Source organism: Oncorhynchus mykiss, chromosome 27 (assembly GCF_057628025.1).
Source record: "Oncorhynchus mykiss isolate SJ-2025 chromosome 27, ASM5762802v1, whole genome shotgun sequence".
Lineage (NCBI taxonomy): Eukaryota > Metazoa > Chordata > Actinopteri > Salmoniformes > Salmonidae > Oncorhynchus > Oncorhynchus mykiss.
Window position 1 is genome coordinate 10,938,049 of NC_143048.1, and position 27,856 is coordinate 10,965,904.

The 27,856-nt window shown below is 44.8% G+C and overlaps 1 protein-coding gene across 2 annotated transcripts in view; it reads right to left on the minus strand.

Annotated features, from left to right (window-relative positions):
• Positions 1–26,719, minus strand: part of LOC110507505 (uncharacterized) — a 59,562-nt gene extending 32,843 nt beyond the window's left edge. For both annotated transcript variants that reach the window (XR_016492647.1, XM_036964710.2), the window contains exons 1-2: positions 25,933–26,719; positions 5,059–5,136 (exon numbers count right to left, since the gene is read on the minus strand). Coding sequence is in view for 1 of the 2 variants with exons in the window: in XM_036964710.2 (XP_036820605.2) it covers positions 5,059–5,107 (49 nt within the window). In the remaining variant the exon portion in view is untranslated. The remainder of the gene's footprint in view (positions 1–5,058; positions 5,137–25,932) is intronic.
• Positions 26,720–27,856: the final 1,137 nt, after the last annotated feature.

A 27,856-nucleotide genomic window follows, 5' to 3' on the forward strand; every position in this document is an offset into this window, starting at 1 on the left:
GAACAATCCATAACTTCCTGTGGCATAATTGTTCAATTCAGACGACTGGTACTTGCCTCGCTAGCTCACTAACCCTTAAACGACGAAAACAACAACTCCTTATTTAGGTACGTAATCTTCATTAGAACCTCTATGGATTGTTCCTCTCTTGTTCAAATGTTACCCATATTCCACCAAGTAATCATGAATCACTATGAATTGCAATGAACCATGATTGTGCGTCTGTGACCGTGGTGTGCACCCCCATCTATCAAAAGCTTAATTTAACCATTAGCTAGCTGTTGTAGACATTCACTATGGTTTCCTTGCTCGAGGGCATTCACACAAGATTCTGAAGAACTTTTGGCCGAATGAATTGTCCCGAATTTGATTTAAGCGAAATCTTGAGCCGCTTGAAGGGCAGTGTTTATCTACGTTGGCCTGGTTCCAAGAAAAGCAGTAGAATGACTCCAGTCTTATGTGGATGGAAAATATGGATGGCTTCAGTAGAGAAAAAAGAGAAAGACAGCAGAATATGCCCTCCAGCTAAACATAGATGTGAATGCTTGACTGGTGGTGATCTATTTAGTAAGATGCCGGGTGAGACTCACTGTGCATAAAAAAATCTTAGCACTTTGGGAAACAGAAAGGTAAATTATGATAAGCTATCCTATTCCAATGAATTGTATTATAAACAATGATTCAATTACTTTTTTTCATTGTTTTGTTTTTACAATGGGTTAAAATGAGGTCAAATAGCCCTTATCCCATAAACACATTGGATATTTATGTTAAGACACTTGAGTGCAAAAGGGCAGATGCATCGTTAACCAATAATTCTATTTTGAAAAATGGATTAATCAGTATAATTGCTCCAAACTCATATTATACTTTCTAATTGCAGACATTTTTCACAACCAATCTGAGTGGTTTTCCATGAAGAGTATCTACCTCATGGCTGCCCAATTGGGAATGACCTTATTCGAGGCTAACACAGACTATAAACTTGCAGTATGTGTATATAGACAGAGTTTCCATGGGCATACGCAGTGCTATATTTATTGCTTTAGTCAAAGATGATACCTGACCCTTTATCCTCACCCTGAAGCCGGGGCGGTAGCTGTTGTTTTCCAACACTCCCATTCAGAAAAACTAACACTTTTAGAAAAAAGGTGCTATTTGCAACCTAAAAAAGTTCTGCAGCTATCCCTATAGGAGAACCCTTTGAATAACCTTTGTTGGTTGAGTGTAGCCAATCTGGGCTACTAGCATGAGTAGGATTTTGTTGATTCAACTAATCATTTTTTATATACAGTAATGTCACCGTAATCACATATTTTGGGGGGGAAAACTGGCAATTGAGTCGTAAGAGTATAATGAAATCAACTCAAGAGACCCATGTGGGCTCAAGTGGAACACTTGACGTATCACCAAAGCTGTGCCATGGTAGGCATATACAATTACAGTATATTGGCCATATACCACAAACCCCCAAGGTGACTTATTGCTATTATAACCTGTTTCCAACGTAATTAGAGCAGTAAAAATACATGTTTTGTCATGCCCATGGTATACGGTCTGATATACCATGGCTGTCAGCCAATCAGCGTTCAGTGCTGGAACCATACAGTTTATAAACGGCGGTTTATTTGTTGCAGCTGCCATTTCCCTAGTATTTGCTAAGACATTACGTGGCAGCAATGGGTACTTTCTGGCACAGTATATAATAGTTAAACACAGTATTGTTAACTACCTGCTACAAAATGGTGAACAGTGCCATTAATGTCATAAAAACAAGAATGAGTTATTAGGTCAGAATTGTGTAATAACAATTGACCATGTAACCAGAAAGTCAAATCAGGTAAATATTACTGTAAAATAAAGCATTGGTCAGTGCAGGACTTGAACAGTCTACTATTTCCATTTATCCAGTAATGCTCCAATGAGGGCTAAGGACAGCCCCACTAACTCAATCACCAGTACTAACAGTCTCCTGCAGTGCCAAAAGGGGCATGCCTTCATCTACTGATGGTTATAACCCATTAGAGATCTACTCCAGCAAACAGCAACACTCACCTACCTGCTAAACAGTGAGCTCAGCCTCTCCCCTGCCCTCCAGAACGCATGAGGTCAGCCTGTTTAATCTACCGGATCCAAACCAACGACTAATTCACCACACTGCTGCTGCTACTGACACACTTGGGCTCGGCTCCCAGACAGTCCCACTCAGGCAGAGTTCTCAGACCACTGACCAGCCAGCTCCACACCCCACACTGAACCCTCTGGCCTGGATCCACCGCCCGCCCGGCGTTGAACCAAACTCAGTTACGTCAACCACACTCCAACTCAACTATCAGTTACTACAATAGATTTGTTTTTTTTCCCGACAGCACACCACCATCTCACCTCGTTCATCTGGCAATGGCCTGTCTAGAGCACTTTGTGAGTCTGACTGTACAGACTACAGAGACAGGAACTGTCAGTGTTAGCGAGAGACATGTAGCGAGAGACATGCAGAGAGAGAGAGAGAGAGAAAGAGAGAGAGAGAGAGAGAGAGAGAGAGAGAGAGAGAGAGAGAGTATTTTTTAGATTTCCTGTTTTAGTACAAGTCAGGGTGCAAGCCACTTATGAAGCAAGGGCAGACAGGAGGTGAGAGCTTGGCACAGCTGCTATTTTCTGGTCTTTCTGAAACTGAAAAAAAAGCTCTGAACCATGCAGAGAAAACCACAAGGACATGCTGGCCTTTCATGTTGCATTCGCCTTATTTGGTGTTTTAGAATACTGGTTATTTGGGGGAGTTTCAAGGCTGATGTGTGTGTGTGTCAAAGACAGACTTTGAGTGTCACACCCTGATCTGTTTCACCTATACTTGTGCTTGTCTCCACCCCCCTTTAGATGTAGCCCATCAGCCCCATTATCCCCTGTGTATTTATACATGTGTTCTCTGTTTGTCTGTTGCCAGTTCGTCTTGCCTCATCAAGTCTACCAGCGTTCAACCCGTCCTCCTGTTTTCTCTCAAATCCCTGTTTTCTATTTTTTTGCCTGCCCTGACCCTGAGCCTGCCTGCCGTTCTGTACCTTTCGGACTCCGCTCTGGATTACCGACCTCTGCCTGCCCTTGACCTGTCGTTTGCCTGCCCCCTGTTTTTGCAATAAACTTTTGTTACTTCAAACTGTCAGCATCTGGGTCTTATCCTGAGGTCTGATATTGGGAAAGAGAAAGTAAACAGATGACACAGTTTAGGGGGAAGATGATCTTCTGCTAACTGACAAAAACAGTACCGACTGTTGTGTGTAGAACGAGGCCTGCACCTGACAACCCACCAGAGGATGTGGTCGGGACCAACAACACACTGTTTAAAGCTGAGAACACGCTTGACTTTGGTGCTGTTGCTAGGGGCGACAGGGGGAAAGTGCAAATGAGCTCAATGGGAGACGCGTTAACTGGACTTTGAAGGGTAATTTGCATATTCCAAAACATCAGCAACAACAAACTAGTAGGGAGTCCGACTAACCACAAACTGGCAAAGTCACACTGACCTAGTGCTCAAAGGGCAACAAAGTAGCTCTCTTTTCCTCTGGCTGAGTCTCTGTGAGATGTGTTTGACATAAAGTACAGTGCGCTGCTTGGTGGGCCTCCACTGGGCTCCGTGAGTACGACGAACAAGCACGCTGTGTTTCTGGGTGTTAATCTAGATGAAACTCACTGGGCATTCTGCAAAAAAAACATTCTCACTTGAGCTAAATACACCTGAGGGACAGGCAGTCAGTGAAGGATAATGCTTTAGACGGTACAAATGAGTTAGGAGACTGTACTAGTAACCTGAAAGAATACATAATATAAGGAGACCACGTGAAGTGAGTGAAACTATAGAGGACCCCGGAACGACTAAAGGGCTTTCCTGGTTAAATAAAGGGTGAAAAAACAAACCCATAAAAACACCTATAAAAGCAGTGCAACATACTTTTCATTATGCGAAACAGTATTTTCTATGTTGGAATAAATGACCCTGCAATGCAGTATAATAAATCCCATAAATCTGATATTGTGACCCTTCACAACGCTGAGCCAAAGCTAGGCCACTCTAAGGCCTTCCAACTTCCCTATGTTTACAGAGGACTTTCCAATGAGAAGTGAACACCCTTAAACAATTCACATTGTATGTGCATTTGCACAACATTTCATGATCGACTCTGTTAATATAAGCACTCTCTTTGTTGGGAAAACTTGGGGTGTGGGAGAGGGGCAGACTAAGGCCTAAATATAGTCACGTGCAGTGCCCTCCCATAGTCTCACCACTTCCCTCTTGTCAATTTGACAATTTGGACATGTTGTCATTCCTATGCTAACTGGACACCCTTATCTTGGGCGTGCTCTGTAGCCTATTTTTTTTCTGTATAATCTGAATAGAGAGATTTCTTCTCTTTTTACCCCTAAACATTGTTCAACATTATACTTTGCGAGCGGCCACGAAACATACAGGAAACAGAACTTGCACTCTAATTCTATCCCGTTAACAAGAACTCCAATGTTACACCAGAAATCCACCTTAGTGGCTCTTCATAATGCTAGCTCATTACTGAGCTCTTCCTTTATCATTAAAGATGCACTCTCAAACGTTTGTATAGTTTCAGCCAGTAGTTTTGAAAGTGGTGCTCAAGAGCCAAAACGGGTCCCCGTTTTTTAGTGTACGACGTCATCCAATTGTGTACGACGTCATCCAATTGTGTACGACGTCATCCAATTGTGTACGACGTCATCCAATTGTGTACGACGTCATCCAATTGTGTACGACGTCATCCAATTGTGTACGACGTCATCCAATTGTGTACGACGTCATCCATTTTGTGTGATATGTTTTACGAATCCAATTTGTGCAACTCGTTACAAATGTATTGTGCTTAAGATCCCGGAGTGCATCTTTAACTATGTTGTAGCTACAGTGTGAAACTGCTGAGGTAACATTTTTTTGCATACATTGACATAGAGTATATTAAAACATCTGAGGTTGAATAGAATACTCTGACGTCACACAACAATAATGTCACAGGTGTGACAGTGTCAGTGTTGACCTCTGACCTTGGTTGCTGGGCTTTCTCTGGCTGCCTCGGCCCGCCCCCTCAGGCATGGTGTGATGGTGTCACAGGAAGTGGAAACCTGTAAAGGACAATCAACCAAAACATCACAACAATGAAAGAAATTTGCAAAATACAGTTGTCATTGTGCAACATAGGACATACGGTAGGGCATACTGTAGGGCATACTGTAGGGCAGACAGCACTGCGATGAAAGTATGGTTATTTCTGCAAAGAAACTTATTTTTCATCTAGTGCCCACAAGAGAGTGTGTACCTAAGTCAATCTGAACTGGACCCCCATTTACAGTGTAAATCTGAATTGGACCCAAATTACACAGTCCCTTTGATGGGAATACAACAAAGGCCTCTGCAATGTGCACTAGCAGAGAATTAGGACATGACTTCACTCTATCTTTTAACAGACTTTAGGAATGTATTCTTTCACCGTTCGCCGCTTTCAGGTGGCTGTTTTAAAACCACTTTTACACGACACACAGTGGATGTTCTACGGCGATACATTCTCTCTACTGGTTGGGTGTCACTTCTGAGGCCTCTTAAACAAAGACACAGAACAAATACCTGAGAAAGTACCAGAGTTGCAGGAGCTTCTAATTCAAAAGGTCCTTTTCTCAGGCTATGATTCCAATCCAGTGAAGCCCACTCCCTTCGGTTTAGACAGAGTGAAGCCAAAAGCAGACTTTAATCAGCACTGAAGTGCCTTCCGCTCCTTTCACTCGGAGACGAAAGCATAGAAAGGGAGAGGGGGGGGGGAAGGAAAACTTGGAGCCAAAGCAATTAAATGGCTGAAACATGAGAGATGCTGTTTGGGAAATAAGAGGGGAGGAGGGCACACACAGCCGCATGGAAGAATTATTTTCTTTCTCCACACACACACACACACACACACACAAAAACGGAGGAAACAGAACATATGTAATGTTTGGCTGTGAAACAAGAATGTGCTCTTCTCTGGTTCTATAGCAGTGTGTTGAGCATGCGCTTTGGAGGAAGGGGACCAGGGCTGTGGCGCTGGCAGACAGGAAGTCTTTAGGAGCGGCGTTCAAGTTTCACGTTTTAATGTCACGTGTACAACAAGTACGGTGAAATGCCTTTCTTGCAAGCTCTAAACCCAACAACGCAGTGGTCAATATCAAATTAGCACACGAGGTTGAACAAAAACACACAAGAAATGAACATTTGAAATAAGAAGAACACAAGAAAGTAAGAAGCTATGATACAGGGTCAGTTCCAATACCATATTTACAAAGTGAAGGGATACTGAAGTGATGGAGGTAGATATGTATAGGGGTAAGGTGACTAGGCATCAGGATGTATGATAAACAGTTGCAGCAGCATAAATTAAGATTGTATGTGGTGAGTGTGTGTGTGAGTGTGTGTGAGTGTGTTTTATTTTATTTCACCTTGATTTAACCAGGTAAGCTGGTTGAGAATAAGTTCTCATTAACAACTGCAAACGGGCCAAGATAAAGCAAAGCAGTGCGACACAAACAACAACACAGAGTTACACATGGAATAAACAAGCGTACAGTCAATAACACAGTAGGGAAAAACAAAGTCTATATACAGTGTGTGCAAATGGCGTGAGGAGGTAAGGCAATAAATAGGCCATGGTAGCAAAGTAATTACAATTTAGCAGATTAACACTGGAGTGATAAATGATGAGGTGCAAGTAGTGATACTGGTGTGCAAAAGAGCAGAAAAGTAAATAAAAACAATATGAGGATGAGGTAGATATTGGGTGGGCTATTTACAGATGGACTATGTACAGCTGCAGCAATCGGTTAGCTGCTCAGATAGCTGATGTTAGAAGTTAGTGAGGGAAATATAAGTCTCCAGCTTCAGCAACTTTTGCAATTCGTTCCAGGCACTGGCAGCAGAGAACTGGAAGGAAAGGCGGCCAAAGGAGGTGTTGGCTTTGGGGATGGCCAGTGAGATATACCTGCTGGAGCGTGTGCTACAGGTGGGTGTTGTTATCGTGACCAGTGAGCTGAGATAAGGGGGAGCTTTACCAAGCATAGACTTATAGATGGCCTGGAGCCAGTGGGTCTGGCGACGAATATGTAGCGAGGGACAGCCGACTAGAGCATACAGGTCGCAGTGGTGGGTGGTATAAGGGTCTTTGGTAACAAAACGGATGGCACTGTGATAGACTACATCCAGTTTGCTGAGTAGAGTATTGGAAGCTATATGTGTGTGTGTGTGTGTGTGTGTGTGTGCGCGCGCGCGTGTGTATAGAGTCCATATAAATGTGTGTGCATGTTATGTGTGTGTTGGAGTGTCAGTGTGCGTGAGTGCATAGAGAGTGCAAAAAAATAAATAAATGCAAGGGTCAACTCAGATAGTCTGTGTAAACATTTTGTTCTCTATTTAGCAGTATATTGGCTTAGGGATAGAAGCTGTTCAGGAGTCTGTTTGTGTCAGACTTGATGCACCGGTAATGATTTCCGTGCGGAAGCAGAGAGAACAGTCTATGGCTTGGGTGGGTGGAGTCTTTAACGATTTTTCCGGGCCTTCCTTTCACACCGCCTGATATAGAGGTACTGGATGGTAGGGAGCCCGTCCTCAGTGATGTGCTGGGCTGTTCGCGCCATCTTCTGTAGCGCCATGCAATCGAGGGCAGTGCTGATGCCATACCAAGAGGCGATGCAGCTAGTCAAGATGCTCTCAAATGGTACAGCTGTAGAACTTTTTGAGGATTTGAGCGTCCATGCCAAACTTTTTCAACCTCCTTAGGGCTGTGCATGTGTGTGTGGACCATTTAAAGTCCTTTGTGATTTAGACCCTGAGGAACTTGAAGCTCTCAACCCGCTCCACTACAGCCCTGTCAATGTGGATGGGGGCGTGCTCACCCCCGCGTTTTCCTGTAGTCCACGGTCAGCAACATTGAGGGAGAGTTTGTTGTCCCGGCACCACACTGCCAGGTCACTGACCTCCTCCCTGTAGGCTGTCTCATCATCACTGGTGATCAGACCTACCACCGTCATGTTGTCAGAAAACTTGAACAGAGAGTGCAGGAGGGGACTAAGCACACCAGTGGAGACTCCTCAGAAGAGGAAGGGGAGGACCATCCTCCTCAGTGAATTTCATTAAAATGTCAATTGTATAACATTTAAAAAGTTATAATTTTAGATACAACTATACTAAATATAACCACGTCACCAAATAACTGATTTAAAACACACTATTTTGGTGTTTTATTTTCATTTATTTGGGATTTATTTCACCTTTATTTAACCAGGTAGGCTAGTTGAGAACAAGTTCTCATTTACAACTGCGACCTGGCCAAGATAAAGCAAAGCAGTTTGACACATACAACAACACAGAGTTACACATGGAATAAACAAACATACAGTCAACACTAGAGTAGAAAAAGTCCATATACAGTGTGTGCAAATGAGGTAAGATAAGGGAGGTAAGGCAATAAATAGGCCATGGTGGCGAAGTAATTACAATATACCAATTAAACTGGAGTGATTGATGTGCAGAAGATGAATGCGCAAGTAGCGATACTGGGGTGCAAAGGAGCAAGATAAATAAATAAATACAGTAAGGGGATGAGGTAGTTGGATGGGCTATTTACAGATGGGCTATGTACAGGTGTAGTGATCTGTGAGCTGCTCTAACAGCTGGTGCTGTATTGTTGTTCCTGTACAGGAACCAAAATCAGCGGAAATTTCAGAGCGCCACCTGTAGTACTCGATAAAACTCAAACTTTCATTAAAACACACATGCAAGGTACTCAATTAAAGCTACACTCGTTGTGAATCTAGCCAATATGTCAGATTTGTAAAATGCTTTTCGGCGAAAGCATGAGAAGCTATTATCTGATAGCATGCACCCCCCGAAATACCTGAACGAGACCTAAACAAAAGATTTAGCGGTAGCCGGCGCTACACAAAACGCAGAAATAAAACATAAAACATTCATTACCTTTGACGAGCTTCTTTGTTGGCACTCCTATATGTCCCATAAACATCACATTTGGGTATTTTTCCCGATTAAATCCGTCAAAGTATGCCCAAAATGTCCATTTATGAAGGCCGTCTGATCCAAGGAAAATTCACCTTTACAAGACGCAACGTCACTTTTTAAAATAAAAAAAGTTGCCTATAAACTTTTACAAATCACTTCAAACTACTTTTGTAAACCAACTTTAGGTATTAATAAACGTTAATAATTGATCAAATTGATCACGGGCGATCTGTATTCGATAGCAGCAAGTCTTGAAATCATCGTCCATTTTTTTCACTTTCATAATTTCCTGGGTGCACCCCAAGACAGAAAGTGCCTATACGTCATCCCACCAAGGATAAACTTGCAATGAAATGCCAGTACTGGCGACATCGTGTGGAAGCTGTAGGCGTTGTAAACGGAACCTCATCTATTTTCCATCGCCTTAGACAATTCCAAGACTGGCGGATGAATATATTTTTTTTGTGTTTTTGGTGAACAGTTTTCCCTGGGATTTTTACTCCTGAACACGTTCTGTTATAGCCACAGACATAACCAGTTTTAGAAACTTCAGAGTGTTTTCTATACACACATACTTATCATATGCATATACTATATTCCTGGCATGAGTAGCAGGACGTTGAAATGTTGCGCGATTTTTAACAAAACGTTGCGAAAAGCTGCGAGAATTCGCATCATCCGTAACAGGTTAATGCTAGTGAGGGAGATATGAGTCTCCAGCTTCAGTGATTTTTGCAGTTCGTTCCAGTCATTGGAAGCAGAGAACTGGAAGGAAAGGTGACCAAAGGAGACATTGGCTTTTGGGGTGACCAGAGAGATATACCTGCTGGAGCACGTGCTATGGGGTGGGTGCTGCTATGGTGACCAGTGAGCTGAGTTAAGGCGGGGCTTTACCTAGCAAAGACTTGTAGATGACCTGGAGCCATTGGGTTTGGCGACGAGTGCGATGCGAGGGCCAGCCAACAAGAGTGTACAGGTCGCAGTGGTGGGTAGTATATGGGGCTTTGGTGACAAAATGGATGGCACTGTGATAGACTGCAATGTTTGGCAGCATGAGTGAAGGATGCTTTTTTGCGAAATAGGAAGCCGATTCTAGATTTAATTTTGGATTGGAGATGCTTAATGTGAGTCTGGAAAGAGAGTTCACAGTCTAACCAGACACTTAGGTATTTGTAGTTGTCCACATATTCTAAGTCAGAACCGTCCAGAGTAGTGAGGATCCAGAGGACAGCTAGCTTCCGTCCTTCTCTGGATAAATTGACTTCAGTGCAAAGCCTAGGAGGTTCATGGTTCTCAGCCCCTTCTGTAGGCTTACACAATAATTATGACAACTTCCGGAGGACGTTCTTCAACATATCAGAGCTCTTGCAGCCTGAACTGACATGTTGTCCACCCAATTAAAGGATCAGAGAACTAATCTAGTACTGAAAGCATAGTTGACCAGTTTTGAAGAAATGTATTTATTCCAAAATAAAGGAGAAGTAAGAGAGAAATAGAGAGAGAGATTGTCATGTTTTTTCACTTTCAGTTTCACTTACTTAGCTAGCAAATGCAGCTAGATAGTTTAGACTAATGAAACACCCTGCTCAAACAGAGGGATGCTATGCTAACTAGCTGGCTATGACTTTCCAACACAACACTGGAGCTTTTGGTATTACTCATTTTTTGCCACCGTGGCCCGCCGGTGTAACTGCTTACTGACTCTATACTAACGTTACTGCATGATTGTAGCAGGTTTAGTAATGCTTTAGTTCTATTAGCTGTGCTGACTATGATGTTACTTTAGCTAATATGGTGACAACGATGTAGGCTGTGTGTAGCGGTTATGATATGGTTTGGCTTGGAAAGGTTTTTTCGCCTGGTCACATACAGCTGATGTGTTGTGCATTGAAGACCACAAGCGAAGGGAAGAGAAGGAACACAACGTGGCTGTCATGAGGGTGAACTGTGTTTACACGTGATCAGGGGGTAAACATACCTGCATTTTGGATGAGAGTCATCCAATGAAAAATAAATTGTCCTCCCTCATCTTAAAGGGCACTGACCGCCACTGAAGCATACATCCCTGTGGGGCCCCCATGGAGAGGGTCAGCGTGACGGAGGTGATGTTGCCTACCCTCACTACCTGGGGTCACCCCGTCAGGAAGTCCAGGATCCAGTTGCGGAGAGAGGTGTTCACTCTCAGGGTTCTAAGCTTGGTGACGAGCTTGGAGGGAACAATGGTGTTAAACGCTGAGCTAGAGTTGATGTGTGCCATAATCAGCCTTTCAAAGCACTTCATGATTGCAGATGTGAGCACAGGGCATTAGTCACTGTGGCTTGAAGCTTTAGAGTTGTTGGGAACAGGAATGATGGAAGTCATCCTAAAATATCTGGGGATTACAGACTGGGACAATGGAAGGTTCAGAGCTTCGTGTTACAGTCGATGTGAGGTGTTTGTTTATGTCCGGGAGACAGGGCCCTCGCTTCCTCGGCACCTGCCCCGGCCGTCACTTTCTCCACCGCCAAAACATCATTGAGGAAGTACGGCGAGTGGCAGCGATTAAGGGTAGTCCAAGTCCAGTATCGGAGGGAAATGTTCTTGACACCGAAATTTGACATTTCTGTTTGAACTCTTCTAACTTGCTTGTTTTGCCAAGAATTCCACAGCATGACAGAGCAAGGAAAGGGCTTCATCTACTGGGAATGAAGCAATCCCTCTAATCTGTCATTGTCCTCCAACTGAAGACCTTTCTGTGGGTTGTGTAGGAGTTCAAATCGAAAGCCTCCATATTGGGAACAAAGAACCGTGTCTTTGTGTTTGTGTTGGCATGACGCAGGCCACATAGGCCTCTCTCCATCTATCATAATGGTTCAAGTCTGCGATGGAAATCCAACGTTACTTCATTAGCCAAGTTCAATGATCTGTTCTGGACTTTTTGCAGCCATGAGAAATGAAGAAATTGTCCTGGAGCCATTCCAAGCCATGTCCTCAAAAAATTATCTCACCCCAACTCCCCCATTTCATTTCCAGGGCCTGTTTCCAGTGCTGTATTACCTAATTAAAAGCCACGTCTCTTCCTGTAAGCGCTACGATGAATCCTTCAGAATTCTTCACAACACCACTCGGCCCTGTGGGTCTACCCCATATATATCTTCTTGGCTCCACCGCTTGTTTGCTGGGAAATTCCTGAATTGTGGTAAGAATTAACTTTGCTTCCCCCACAAAACCTTCTAAGTGTTGTTTCTAATAGTGTTTGTCTGTGTGTGTGTGGGGGGGGATTACAGTGATGTTAGAGGGACTTTGCTGAAGCGTGAAGCGTAGCAGCCACCCCCAAGCCCCCTTGTACAACAGTGTGTACTGTAGTGTTCTCTGAGCACTCTACAATGTTCCTGGTACATCATTATGAAGGATAGCCTGTGAGAGGCATCTTCAGACCCTGTAATTTGGCACGTTTCGGTCGCATCCGTGAGCTCTTTCAGCTCAGCAATGCTATCTGACATGGCCGACGGATAGAAACCAACCTTCTCGCTGACAGAACACAACTATCGGAGAGAACAGCTGCTTCAGAGTGTGTGTGTGTATGTGCGCATGGGCTTGCATCTGTGTGTACTCTGTGTGCCTGTTCTGTGTGTCTGTGTGTGATTGTGTCAGTGTATGCCTGTTTGTGTTAGCGAAATAAAATTGCACTAGATGTGCATTTTTCACTGGCCATAGCCTTGAGTTGTATATTTTTTACTTAGTTTAGGCTCAGCCTGTACTTTTCTATAGGGATGTACAGTTTTAGCAACGGATGTGTTCCTTTTCCATAAAACAGTTACTAAAAAACAAAACCATAATGTGGCTCATTAAGGCCATAGTAGATAAAGCTCTATTCCTAGTTAAACAAAAGGTTTATATGACTCTAATCAAAACCACCACGAGTCTAATCATACACGTAAAATCCAGTAAAAATGACTGTGTTCCAATTCCAGTCATCCACTCCAAAGTTTATTTTCTGCAGTCAGCTTAACTATCATGCTCTGAACTTTGACCTATTCTAATGCAAGTGTCTGTTATGCTGTTGAACACATTGATCAAGTGTCTGTTATGCTGTTGAACACATTGATCAAGTGTCTGTTATGCTGTTGAACTCATTGATCAAGTGTCTGTTATGCTGTTGAACTCATTGATCAAGTGTCTGTTATGCTGTTGAACTCATTGATCTTTGACCTGTCGTTTGCCTGCCCCTGTTGTTACAATAAACATTGTTACTTCACAGTCCGCACTTGGGTCTCACCTGAAACCTGACACATAGATCCAATCCACAGAACCATGCAGATGTCAGTCGAGCCGTTATAGTTGATTCCTATTAACAATTCCAGCCGACTGGTCCCATCTGGCTGGCTGTTATGTCCCATCTCAAAATTATAGGCATGACGCAAGATAGGATTCCAAACAATTATTGGCTATCCAGAAAGCTAGCTAGCTAAATTTACTAGAACCAATAATAGAACAATTGAACTGTTGTAAATCTCTACCCACTGCCATAGGTTCCTCAGCTCTACCATCTGAGCTGACAGCTTATAGCTCGACTAACTTGAGATAACTGATGTCACAAAAACACACAAAGTGATCCTGTGGAAAATCACTAGGTAACATTGGACTTGTGAGATTGTGGTTTTAAATAATGTCACGCTCGTCTGAATGAATGGGCCAAGGCGCCGCGTACTTAGAGTTCCACATGTTTAATAAATATGCAAACGTGACGTTCTGGGCTGCTCACAGGCAGCTACACAAAAAACAGATCCCACAAACAACAGGTGGGAAAAGTCTGCCTAAATATGATCCCCAATCAGAGACAACGATAGACAGCTGCCTGGAGGACTGATGCGTGGGACCGGCACAGATTGCACCGGACTGGTGACCCGCTTTTCCAAACGCCTGCGTTGCCGCATACTCCTCGCCAACTCCATTCTCCGGTATCCCTCCTCGCACTGTTCTATTGACTCCCAGGCGGGCTCTGGCACTCTCCCTGGGTCGACCGATCACCTCTCTACCTCCTCCCAGATTGTCTCTCTCTACCTCCTCCCAGGTTGTCTCGTGTGCTCCCCCCCAGTCCTTTGGGCTGTCTTTGTGGCCGGGAACCCCGGCGTAGTCGCTGTTGCTCCTTCGCTGCCTCCGCCTGCTTCCATGGCTTCTGCTTCTGTCTCCTGCCATGATTTCGTCCCACGTCCAGGATGTCCTCCACTCCTGGCTTTCCTCCCAAGCCCAGGATCCCTGCTCCTCCTGGGCACGCTGCTTGGTTCGTGGGTAGTGGGATCTTGTGTCACACTCGTCTGAATGAATGGACCAAGGCAGCGTACTTAAGAGTTCCACATGTTTAATACATATGCAACTCACCAAAAACAATACAGAAGGAAACGTGACGTTCTGGGCTGCTCACAGGCAGCTACACAAAAACAAGATCCCACAAACAACAGGTGGGAAATGGCTGCCTAAATATGATCCCCAATCAGAGACAACGATAGACAGCTGCCTCTGATTGGAAACCATACCAGGCCAGCAAAGAAATAGAAAACATAGATTTCCCACCCTAGACACACCCTGCCTAACCAAATAGAGAATTAAAAGGATCTCTAAGGTCAGGGTATGACAGATAAGCAAATTCACAGCGCAATGTTTATGACCTCATCAAACTTCCCTGGAATCTGTGTCAAGGATGTGATGAGGGAAACGGTCAACCTATTGAACAATTGAACACACACACACACACACACACACACACACAATGTACTCTTGAACACACAGTGTGCGTGTGGGGAGGGAGAGGGGAGGCAACCTTGGGATGTTCAACAGTTGACAGGGTCACAGATGGGGTCCGTTTTGGAGGCAAGGGGGATGGGGGGGGCTACAAAAACGAGACGGACGATGACCACTGGGGACCACAACAACGGGGGCGTGCGTCAGCGACAGAGAGGCCGCTCCATTGTCCAACCAGAGGCAGAGCGGGCAGCGGCCATTGTCAGAGGACCAGCTGACTCCACGTTCCCCCTGGATCAGAGAGGCCCAGCAGCCCATAGTGGGCCACAGCCCAGACTATTCTCTCCTGCCACCTCCTTATTCTCTCAGACAACAAAGGGCTTCTTTTGTGTCAGGGAGGGAGTGGGGAGGGAGGGCTGGACAAGCTCACGATCCTAATGGAAAACGCTGGGTAGGGGGACGGCACGCGCATGTGGAACACACACTAACACACATAGACAAACTCATACAGTCGCCAAGAAACATACACACAGGCACATAGAATAAACTGAAAGTGTTTGGTCAAGAGAGGTAAGGGTGTTAGTCTAAAGAGATCCGGTCCAGTGGTGGAGTATACGCTACAGTACTGTATGTAGGGCACCCGGTACGTTGTCTCCGTTCGCTCATGGTCCTGCCGTGCAACAGTTGTTCTTTTGTTATCTTGGCGCTCAATTAATGAGCTGAACACTCAGTCGTCCCAACCGCTAAATTAGTAGGACCCTCAGAAGTCTAGTCAGAGACAATATTCTTCTGTCGAGTCAGCTGACCAGGCGCAGATAATACATAGCGTTTTGTTGAGTCATGGTGAATTACAGTAGACTCAGTAGGTTCAGAGGTTCAGAGATCTAAATATATATAGATGTAATATGTGTCATTTCATAGCAGACACTTTATTTATGATCTGGACTAGTCGTCGGAAGTTATTTGAAGCAGACGGACACAGTCGTGCTGCTGTGGCCAACGACAAACACAAAATGTGATTTTAGAAGATTTTCAATTGGGTGGGATGGACAGTTTTTTGAGCCGGGTTGACTTCGGGTCAACATCTGTTGGCCTATGTAGGCCCGTTTTATGAAAGGATGCTGTTTATGCAGAAGTTGCAATTCTGGTTAACTACTTTCAAGCAGCCGCTCCATCACAATAACAGCTGTGTTGTTCAGTAACGGGCTACACGTGAGCAATTACAGAGGAAACAATGTGGCGACACCACCAGGGAAAGGTTGGTGTAACAGGGACACTAACCGGCATGGCATGGGGCAGTTGACATCGACCTTGTGATGTCAGCAATCAGAGAAAAGAGACTAGAATGATCCTGTGTTCTGCTCCTTTCTGGCCATCAATCCCCTAGAGAACTTCCATAAGGGGGGGGGGGGGGGGGGGGGGGAGAAAATCCATCAAATTGGCCTGGTAAAGCTGTAACATCCAAACTTCCTGGAGCTCTATAAAAGTGTCATCGGCTGTAGTCAAGAATGGGGCCATAAGGAAAGGCAATGGGGGAGGCACTGCGATTCAAATGGCTTCACGTGCCAGGAGGGAAATTCCATTTCTCTTTGTGCATGCACGGGACCAATTCTAGATGCTGAGACGTACTATAGAAGAGAATTAAGTGTCTGTCTGTGTGGTGTTGTACTGTACTGTAGGGGGTGATAACACAGTCTGCTGTCTTTGTACTGTATTGTAGGGGGGGGGGGGGGTGGCAGGGAGGGAGAGACGTTGGAAGAGAAAGAGCTGAAGAGGTATTGGGAAAGAGATGGGGATTTAAGTTGGAGGAGTGAGGATGGGGAGACGGGGTATTTACAATGAAGGGGTCGCAAGGAAAGAGTGGGGGCCATGGACCTGGGGGAGGAGACACATTTATGTGTGTGTGCCGTGAGAGGGAGAGGTGGGATTGATGACACATGGAAAACCTTCCCAAGAGACAGTGTGGTCCTGAGTCACCTGAAAGACAAATGAACACATTCACAGCCACTCACAACCACAATATACACACTGGCACACAGAAATAAAATCACATAACCACACAAACCCACAATATACATACCTGCACATGGGAATAAAATCCCAGCTGCCTCAAGGAAAACCAAAGGGCTCCCCAATATAAGAGGAGAGGCGAGGAGGAGAAACAGGAGAGGAGAAAGAGGAAAGGAGAAAGAGGAAAGGAGAAAGAAGAGAGGGGAAAGATGAAAGGGGAAAGACGAAAGGAGAAAGAGGAGAGGAGAAAGAAGAGAGGAGAAAGATGAAAGAAGAGGAGAAAGAAGAGAGGGGAAAGACGAAAGGGGAAAGACGAAAGGGGAAAGAGGAGAGGAGAAAGACGAAAGGAGAAGTTGAGAAAGATGAGAGAAGAAAGAAGAGAGGAGGAGAAAGAGGAGAGGAGAAAGACGAAAGGAGAAAGAGGAGAGGGGAAAGACGAAAGGAGAAAGAAGAGAGGGCAAAGACGAAAGAGGAGAGAAGAAGTTGAGAAAGAGGAGAGGAGAAAGAAGAGAGGAGGAGAAACAGAAGAAACAGGAGAGGAGTAAGAAGAGAGGAGAAAGAAGGAGAAAGAAGAGAGGAGAAAGAAGAGGAGAAAAAGGAGAGGAGAAAAAGGAGAGGAGAAAAAGGAGAGGAGAAGAGAAAGACGAGAGGAGAAAGAGTAGAGGAGAGAAGAAAGACGAGAGGAGAGGAGAAAGAGGAGAGGAGAAAAAGGAGAGGAGAGGAGAAAAAGGAGAGGAGAGGAGAAAGACGAGAGGAGAAAGAGTAGAGGAGAGAAGAAAGACGAGAGGAGAGGAGAAAGAGGAGAGGAGAAAAGGAGAGGACAGGAGAAAGAGGAGAAATGGGGAGGACGGGAGATAGAGGAGAGGAGAAAGAGGAGAGGAGAAAGAAGAGAGGAGAAAGAAGAGAGGAGAAAGAGGAGCTAAGAGGAGAAAGAGGAGAGGAGGGGAGAAAGAGGAGAGGAGAAAGAGGAGAGGAGAAAGAGGAGAGGAGAAAGAGGAGAGGAGAAAAATGTCTCTCTCCACACTCTCTCTTTCCCTCTCTTGTCTCTTTCCCTCTCTTGCCTTTTGAAATGCTTCCAGGGTCTTGTTCCTCCACAGGCCACTAAGTGAGTTGTGAGGTCCGTAATATTGTGGTATCCCGTTCTCTCACTGTCGCCGCTAAATTTTGAGCAGCGTAGAGGCTGCTCTTCTCAGAGGAATATGGTAGCTCTTTCTCTGCCCCAGCCAAATGCTCTATAATTATTGTTAATTTAGGATGTAGAGAGTCCTAAAAAGTGACCGTCAAATCAGAGCCGTGTGTGTCTGCTTCAAAGGACATAAGACCAAAATACAGATCACCATATCTTGCCATTCAAAGACATATACTTTCATCATATGCAGGCAAACCCACATAGACCAATAAGACATACGCATACTTCTGTTTCCATACATCACTGAATTTATACATATCTAGAGGCCAAACTAAGAGTACATTGTTGTGTGCAGGTTTCTGACTGTGCTGTATAATCAGATGTGCATTGCTGGTGTTTGCTGGCTGTCTCTTTGCTTCTGCTGGGGGACCCAGTTGCACAGAGCTGGGAAGCTCATCAGTCCAAACTCCTCCAAATTCCTGGAGCTGGAGACCTGTGCTGCAGGAGGATACGGGGATTACGCCTATTCCCTCTGAGCATTTGGGGGAAGGGGCTCACACTCCTGAAGTTAGGGAGTCAGGGGGAACGAAGACAGGACAAGTTGCTGAAAGAGAGGGGGCTGTTTTCTATTTCAAAATGGCTGGAACTGGGCTGAGGAAGGAACGGAATGCCAGCTTTCAAAGCAAACAGGACTTATCTGCATGTAAGCTCCAGACTGCAGGGGCCTAAAAACTCAGGGCAGAGAGGGAGGGTTTGGGACGCTTCCTGTTGCTCCGTTCAAATTCCATGACCAATTCCTATTCCCATTCTTCCCTTTGATATGGTCCAAATAGCCAAACAATACCCTTTCTCCCCTAAGACTCCGGCTTCAGCCCAGCTCCCAAGATGATGTGTACGATCGCGCTACATGGCCATGTTCAAAATAAGTAAGAGACAGGAAAAACACAGTTCACTGCGTGTTTTCATAGATGTTTTGCTGTGAGAGAGGAATTATTAAGATTGCCACACCAAAGGCCTTGCCTGTCAAGTGTTTGCCACTTGACTCAAAAGCTCATCTCGTCCGGACTGTGTTGGACGAGAGAATAATGATGAATTACGCTTTTGGAAAGCGTCCAACGAAGATCTTCAGAAGGCTTGTCAAAGAAGACAAGTAACTCTATTCCAGTTCAGTTCAGTGCCAGTGAATAATCTGTGTTTGCTATTGAATAGGTGCATATGCACACAACATGTTTGCAGGGGATGACTTGTCCGTTTATATTGGCAGTGAGTGACATTGAAGGAGGGATGTTCTTTGAAAATTGCTCCAACCAGTTGATCCCTGCTAAAGACCTGGCTGATATGAATTTATCCACCTTGACTATACAGTTGAAGTCAGAAGTTAACATACACTTATGTTGAAGTCATTAAAACTCGTTTTTCAACCACTCCACAAGTTTCTTGTTAACAAGCTATAGTTTTGGCAAGTCAGTTAGGACATTTACTTTGTGCTTGACACAAGTAATTTTTCCAACAATTGTTTACAGACAGATTATTTCACTTATAATTCACTGTATCACAATTCCAGTGGGTCAGAAGTTTACATACACTAAATTGACTGTGCCTTTAAACAGCTTGGAAAATTCCAGAAAATTAATTAATGGCTTTAGAAGCTTCTGATGGGCTAATTGACATCATTTGAGTCAATTGGAGGTGTACCTGTGGATGTATTTCAAGGCCTACCTTCAAACTCAGTGCCTCTTTGCTTGACATCATGGGAAAATCAAAAGAAATCAGCCAAGACCTCAGAACAAAAATTGTTGACCTCCACTGTCACAATCGTGTGGAGAGACGCAGTGTGATTGGAGTTCCACATCTTTATTAAGTGAAACTTAAAACAAACCTAGAAACAAACAATGACGATGCAGTACTGAGGTGCAACATGCACTCTCTCAAAAAACAATATCCCACAAAGCAGGTGGGAACAGAGAACCCTTAAGTATGATCTCCAATTAGAGACAAGGAAAGTCAGCTGCCACTAATTGGGAACCATACCAAGAGCACCAACATAGAAATATATAACCTAGAACACCCCCTAGTCACGCCCTGACCTATTACACCATAGAGAACCAGGGGCTCTCCCGTCCAGATCCTGGATCCGGCCATGACGCGGGCTGAACTCCGTGCCTGGACTGGGCATCGGCGCAAAGGAGGGCTCCGGCCATGGAGCTGGGTTGGACGCCGTGCCTGGACTGTGCACCGGCGCAGAGTAAGGCTCCGGCCTTGTAGCGGGACTGGACGCCGTTTCATCAAATTCCTCCTCCGACTCACAAACAGGCTCTGTTACTCTCCACTGCCCAGAAAATCTTGGGGTTTTTGTGGCCGTGGTCCCCGGCGTCGTCGCTGTCCTTCCTGCGACCTCAGCGACTCCTGCCAAGGAAGGGTCTCGTGTACTCCCATGATCTCCTCCCAGGTCCAACTTACTTTCCCCATCGTTGCACGCTACTTGGTCCTTGTTTGGTGGGATATTCTGTCACGATCGTGTGGAGAGACGCACCAAGGCGCAGCGTGATTGGAGTTCCACATCTTTATTAAGTGAAACTTAAAACAAACCAAGAAACAAACAATGACCGTGCAGTACTGAGGTGCAACATGCACTCTCTCAAAAAAACAATATCCCACAAAGCAGGTGGGAACAGGGAACCCTTAAGTATGATCTCCAATTAGAGACAACAAAAAGTCAGCTGCCTCGAATTGGGAACCATACCAAGAGCACCAACATAGAAATATATAACCTAGAACACCCCATAGTCATGCCTTGACCTACTACACCATAGAGAACCAAGGGCTCTCTGTGGTCAGGGCGTGACATCCACAAGTCTGGATGTCTAATTGACATCATTTGAGTCAATTGGAGGTGTACCTGTGGATGTATTTCAAGGCCTACCTTCAAACTCAGTGCCTCTTTGCTTGACATCATGGGAAAATCAAAAGAAATCAGCCAAGACCTCAGAACAAAAATTGTTGACCTCCACTGTCACAATCGTGTGGAGAGACGCAGTGTGATTGGAGTTCCACATCTTTATTAAGTGAAACTTAAAACAAACCTAGAAACAAACAATGACGATGCAGTACTGAGGTGCAACATGCACTCTCTCAAAAAACAATATCCCACAAAGCAGGTGGGAACAGAGAACCCTTAAGTATGATCTCCAATTAGAGACAAGGAAAGTCAGCTGCCACTAATTGGGAACCATACCAAGAGCACCAACATAGAAATATATAACCTAGAACACCCCCTAGTCACGCCCTGACCTATTACACCATAGAGAACCAGGGGCTCTCCCGTCCAGATCCTGGATCCGGCCATGACGCGGGCTGAACTCCGTGCCTGGACTGGGCATCGGCGCAAAGGAGGGCTCCGGCCATGGAGCTGGGTTGGACGCCGTGCCTGGACTGTGCACCGGCGCAGAGTAAGGCTCCGGCCTTGTAGCGGGACTGGACGCCGTGCCTGGACTGGGCACCTGCGCAAAGGAGGGCTCCGGCCATGGAGCAGGACTGGACACCGTGCCTGGACTGGCCACCGGTGCATAGGAAGGCACCCGCCATGGAGCGGGACTAGACACCGGGCCTGGACTGGCCACCGGCACAGAGGAAGGCTCCTGCCCTGGAGCGGGACTGGAAGCCGGGCCTGGACACCGGCGCAAAGGAGGGCTCCGGCCATGGAGCTGGGTTGGACACCGTGCCTGGACTGGGAACCGGCGCAGAGTAAGGCTCCGGCCTTGGAGCGGGACTGGACACCGTGCCTGGACTGGGCACCGGCGCAAAGGAGGGCTCCGGCCATGGAGCAGGACTGGACACTGTGCCTGGACTGGCCACCGGCGCAGAGGAAGACTCCCGCCATGGAGCTGGGCTGGACGCCGTGCCTGGACTGTCCACCGGCGCAGAGGAAGGTTCCTGCCCTGGAGCTGGACTGGACGTTGTGCCTGGACTGGGCACTGGCGCAGAAGAAGGCTCCCGCCATGAAGCAGGACTGGACGCCGTGCCTGGACTGGGCACCGGCGCAAAGGAAGGCTCCTGCCCTGGAGCGGGACTGGACGCCGTGCCTGGACATTCCGGACTGTGGACCGTTGCTGGAGATTCCGGACTGGGAACCGTCGCCGGAAGCTCTGGACTGTGAATGCGCACTGGAGGCCTAATGAGTAGAGCCGGTACAGGTGACACCGGACTGGTGACACGCACATCAGAGTGAGTGCGGGGAGCAGGCACAGGACGTACTGGACTGGGGAGGCGCACTGGAGGCCTGATACGTGGGGCCGAAACAGGTTGCACCGGACTGGTGACACGCACTTCAGGGCGAGTGCGAGGAGGAGACACAAGACGTACTGGACTGGGGAGACGCACTGGAGGCCAGATGCGTGAAACCAGTGCAGATGGCACCAGACTGGTGTCACGCTCTTCAGCACGCCTGTGCTGCAGCATTCTCATCGCTACCACCTCTCTCTGGAATTTTTCATCAAATTCCTCCTCCGACTCACAAACAGGCTCTGTTACTCTCCACTGCCCAGAAAATCTTGGGGTTTTTGTGGCCGTGGTCCCCGGCGTCGTCGCTGTCCTTCCTGCGACCTCAGCGACTCCTGCCAAGGAAGGGTCTCGTGTACTCCCATGATCTCCTCCCAGGTCCAACTTACTTTCCCCATCGTTGCACGCTACTTGGTCCTTGTTTGGTGGGATATTCTGTCACGATCGTGTGGAGAGACGCACCAAGGCGCAGCGTGATTGGAGTTCCACATCTTTATTAAGTGAAACTTAAAACAAACCAAGAAACAAACAATGACCGTGCAGTACTGAGGTGCAACATGCACTCTCTCAAAAAAACAATATCCCACAAAGCAGGTGGGAACAGGGAACCCTTAAGTATGATCTCCAATTAGAGACAACAAAAAGTCAGCTGCCTCGAATTGGGAACCATACCAAGAGCACCAACATAGAAATATATAACCTAGAACACCCCATAGTCATGCCTTGACCTACTACACCATAGAGAACCAAGGGCTCTCTGTGGTCAGGGCGTGACATCCACAAGTCTGGTTCATCCTTGGGAGCAATTTCCAAATGGCTGAAGGTACCACGTTCATCTGTACAAACAATAGTACGCAAGTATATAAACACCATAGGACCACGCAGCCATCATACCGCTCAGGAAGGAAACACGTTCTGTCTCCTAGAGATGAACGTACTTTGGTGTGAAAAGGGCAAAGCAATCCCAGAACAACAGCAAAGGACCTTGTGAAGATGCTGTAGAAAACAGGTACAAAAGTATCTATATCAACAGTAAAACAAGTCCTATATCGACATAACCTGAAAGGCCGCTCAACAAGGAAGAAGCCACTGCTCCAAAACCGCCATAAAAAAAGCCAGACTACGGTTTTCAATTGCATATGGGGACAAAGATAATACATTTTGGAGAAATATCCTCTGGTCTGATGAAACAAAAATAGAACTGTTTGGCCATAATGACCATTTGGAGGAAAAAGGGGGACGCTTGCAAGCCGAAGAACACCATCCCAACCGTGAAGCACGGGGGTGGCAGCATCAAGTTGTGGGGGTGCTTTGCTGCAGAAGGGACTGGTGCACTTCACAAAATAGATGGCATCATGAGGTAGGAAAATTCTGTGGATATAGTGATGCATCATCTCAAGACATCAGTCAGGAAGTTAAAGGGTTGAAAATGGTTCTTCCAAATTGACAATGACCCCAAGCATACCCCCAAAGTTGTGGCAAATGGCTTAAGGACAACAGTCAAGGTATTGGAGTGACCATAACAAAGCCCTGACCTCAATCCTATAGAAAATTTGTGGTCAGAACTGAAAAAGCCGACAAATCTGACTCAGTTACACCAGCTCTGTCAGGAGGAATGGGCCAACATTCACCCAATTTATTGTGGGACAGTTGTGGAAGGCTACCCGAAACATCTGACCCAAGTTAAACAATTTAAAGGCAATGCTACCAAATACTAATTGAGTCTATGTAAACTCCTGACCCACTGGTAATGTGATGAAAGAAATAAAAGCTGAAATAAATCATTCTCTCTACTATTATTCTGACATTTCACATGCTTAAAATAAAGTGGTGATCCTAACTGACCTAAAACAGGGAATTTTATCTAGGATTAAATGTCAGGAATTGTGAAAAGTTTAAATATATTTGGCTAAGGTGTATTTAAACTTCCGGCTTCAACTGTAAATATACCCAGGGATGACTGTGATTGTTTCAGATTAAACTATTACTACACAAATACAATCGTCACTCTCTTTTTCTGCCATGATCTCTCCCATGACTAATATGCTGTTAAGGGCGAAGAGAGGGAATGGGGAGGGGTGCTCAATTAGGAATTAGAATACTAGAACGGCCATGAACCTTCTTATGATGGTCCATAGGTCAGCCATGTTGGTCAGGGAGTTGGTCAACCATGGTTTGCCAGTGCTGCTATAAGATATTGTGTAAAACAATGAATGTGAATACAATTTCTGCACTGTATGTGTGTTAGCTAGACTGACAGTTTTAGAGGAATGATACATTTTTCAAATCAACTGCCAATATGCCAACATTCTATTTTAACAATGCAGTCAATCTCCACAGCCATACAATGGCTCAATTCAGTTGAGGACTTAGAAAAGCACAAACAACGTGCCCAAAACACGGAACATAGACAGGTGTCTGGCGCGTAACAAAAAAAACAATAGACAAAATACACGTAACACATACAATCTTACACAAAGACACGATGGGGAACAGAGGAATACATACATGTAGATTGATTGGGGAATGAAAACCAGGTGTGCAGGGAACAAGACAAAACAAATGGATACATGAAAAACTGAGCAGCGATGGCTAGAAAGCCGGTGACGTCGACCGCCGAACGCAGCCCGAACAAGGGGAGGACAGGTAGAAATGTGTCCAACACCCACTGAAGTAGCAGGCAAGTTTACTAGATAGCTACAGTTTACTAGATAGATAGCTATGCATCACAAAAGCCTCTACTGCCATTCATTTGCAATGAGACTGGTTTTGGATTTCTCCCTGAACAAGATGGCTGACATTTTTGCCCCGTTATATTATGACACAGCCCCTCTAGTAATTTAAGAGAATCTTTATGGCTTTAATTAAGATCATAAGGGATACTGAGATGTTTTATTTGTCCACTCTGGATAGATTACTTTCCAGCTGATTTGCTGGAGAACTTCATGTTGTTTGAGCAAGAAGGGCCCTCCTGAGCTACTTTAAGGAACATGCTTTTCAGTCCAGGACTATAGGCTTAATCTATAGTCCAGGAAACCAGACCAAAAGTCTGCAATGAAAACATTGCTTCAGCATCTCTGAGTGAGATCTTGGACATTCCCTTGCATGCAGTACTGTAGGCTACATTGCGGTTTTGGCAAGAGGGCCGGGGACAGGCTTTCAAAACCGGCAAATAAATACTCTATTAAACACTTTAAATTGTGGTGAAGATTATGGTGAATAACTACAGAAATGTTACTGTGGCCAAATAAATCATTTTTGATTCAACTGTGGGTTTTTGATCACGTCTCTGCGTACTCATTAGAATATGCTATCAATGACTCAACGCGGCCGCAAAATGATCAGTCACATTCATTCGTTTTGTTTGACAGGCTCAGAAAGTTTGTTATTATTACACCAGTAAATCGTTTATATGATCAGTAATACATATACGGCATTGTCTGTGTCTTATCTACTATACAAAGGCTATCCCCATTCACTTTGTGGCAGACAAACACGTGCCATTATCAATATGAAACAATACGCCTACATAGCTTAAAGTATGTAGATTGAGAGGATAGAGTATGCACATAGCTATTAATAACATTTATATAAAACAGAGAAACAAAAAACATAAACATGTTTTTATCATAGGTTTGTCCAGGGGTGTTAATCATGCGACGTTGTCATTCAGTGAGGTGAAACGAAATAAATCACTTGGCATTATCATCTAATAATACATTATTATAGAGAGCATAAACTTACCTTTACAGGTGTGTTGAGAGGAGACATGAAAACATATGCTGCTGTGCTGTTGTCTTGATCAGTGTTCCTCTTCCCACCGCACTCCGATAAACTAATTTGACTCAACCTGTGCCTTGTCACTCTACTATGTTGTTGATTTATCACACAGTCCGGACGCTTTGGGGTGGATAACGCCTTTCTCTCACAGGAAAACAGTTTGATTTCGGTGTCTTCGGCACACAAGACCCCCCAAAAACGAGAAATTAAACCCCGCTTTCAATTCTTGGTATTCCCCCTTCTTGGCACAAGCCTCGCCTGTTGCTTGACGCCAGGAACCATCCCATTTGGCTTGATTCACTATTTCACCTGATCGATCATCGTCACAAAGTAACGGTTTCACATCATGCGAGCGTTCGCAATTGTATGACAATCCTGGGAAAATGTGACACATCAATGCAGCTCTAGGTCTCCCCAACGTATATCACCCAGCACTTGATAAAAGTGCCCCCAGAGTCCGAGGAAAATACCGATTTCCCACCGCCTCTGAAAACTCATGCACGTATATGGTTTTCCTTTTCTTTCCTCCTTGAAAAGGCGTCGCGAACGTCTCTGATTACCAGTACTACATTACACATACACTATTAGCATTATAGTGTCTAACAGTAGGCCTGTGTGAATAATCGCGGTAATTAAGGGTGCTGAGCCCTGATACATCACAATACACAAATCATTAATATAAAAAGATATATATTGAAAAAAATCCCCCCACAAAATTAGTGCACTAGGGCTTTATTACTCCTGTATGAACGGAGAAAAATACTCAGGCGCAAAAAAAATGGAGACATTTATGTAAGTCAGAATTTTGTGATATTATCTCAAATTGTTGAGATACACAAGTCAACATTTTCAGATAGAAAGTTGAAATTGCGAGGCACATAAGTCTAAATGTTAAGGTACTACGTCAACATTATTAGATAGTATGTAAACATCCTGTCAGTAGATCATACAGATATGTTTCTTTAATTTGTAACCTTGTGTGGCGATTTCAGAGGTGGCATCCCAGAGTGGTGGTGGGGGGGAGGGGGTTTGTTTTTCTGTGGTGTGGCCAAGAGATTTTCCTGATCTGGTAGGCTAACCTAACCAGGTAAAACTCTGGGCCTTGGTTGAAGGGTATGACATAGTAATACATCTGCTGTAAGACATTTTTAGAATGTAATGTTTCAATATAATAGGTTATTTATAATATAATATGTGTATTTGTTTAAATTGGATAGCTGTTAGCTTTTGCAGCAGCTACTCTTGCAGGGGGTCCACAAGGAAACATAACACATGACAAGTAACAGAACACTGATACACTGATAGACAGAGGTTTTCCAATCAGGTCATTTTTTCTAATCAGGTCCTGGAAGAACTCCTGGCTATTCAAGCCCATTCCGCCCGCGAAAACAAAAAAAAGAATCAATACTGTCTCAAAAAGTCAAGATACTATCGAAAAATCTTGAGATGCTATCTACATTTTTTTTTTTAGATACTAACTCAACATTTCCAGAAACTATCTCAACATTTCCAGATGCTGACAAAAAATGTGCGATATTAAGTTGACATTTTTAGACACTAACTTAACATTTCAAAATACTAACTTGAAATGTTGAGATAATAGAACATGCATATAGGATATGTTTCTATATTTGTAGCATTATGTGGTGATTTCTATCTATCCATGTTGCAGAGATTGGCACAGCAGGGCCACCGGCAAACGTGTGGCAAGCTGGCATTTGCGCCAACAATTCTGATTCGGTTTATTAAAAAATATTGACAGAAAAGCGTTGAAAAGAGGGAAAGTACTGTTGTTTAGGCTGGCTAGACTAACTGCCAATCAAAGAATTGTTAATTGAATGACTGTTAGCGACTATTTTTACTCTCAATAGTAAGTTGAGGCCCGACT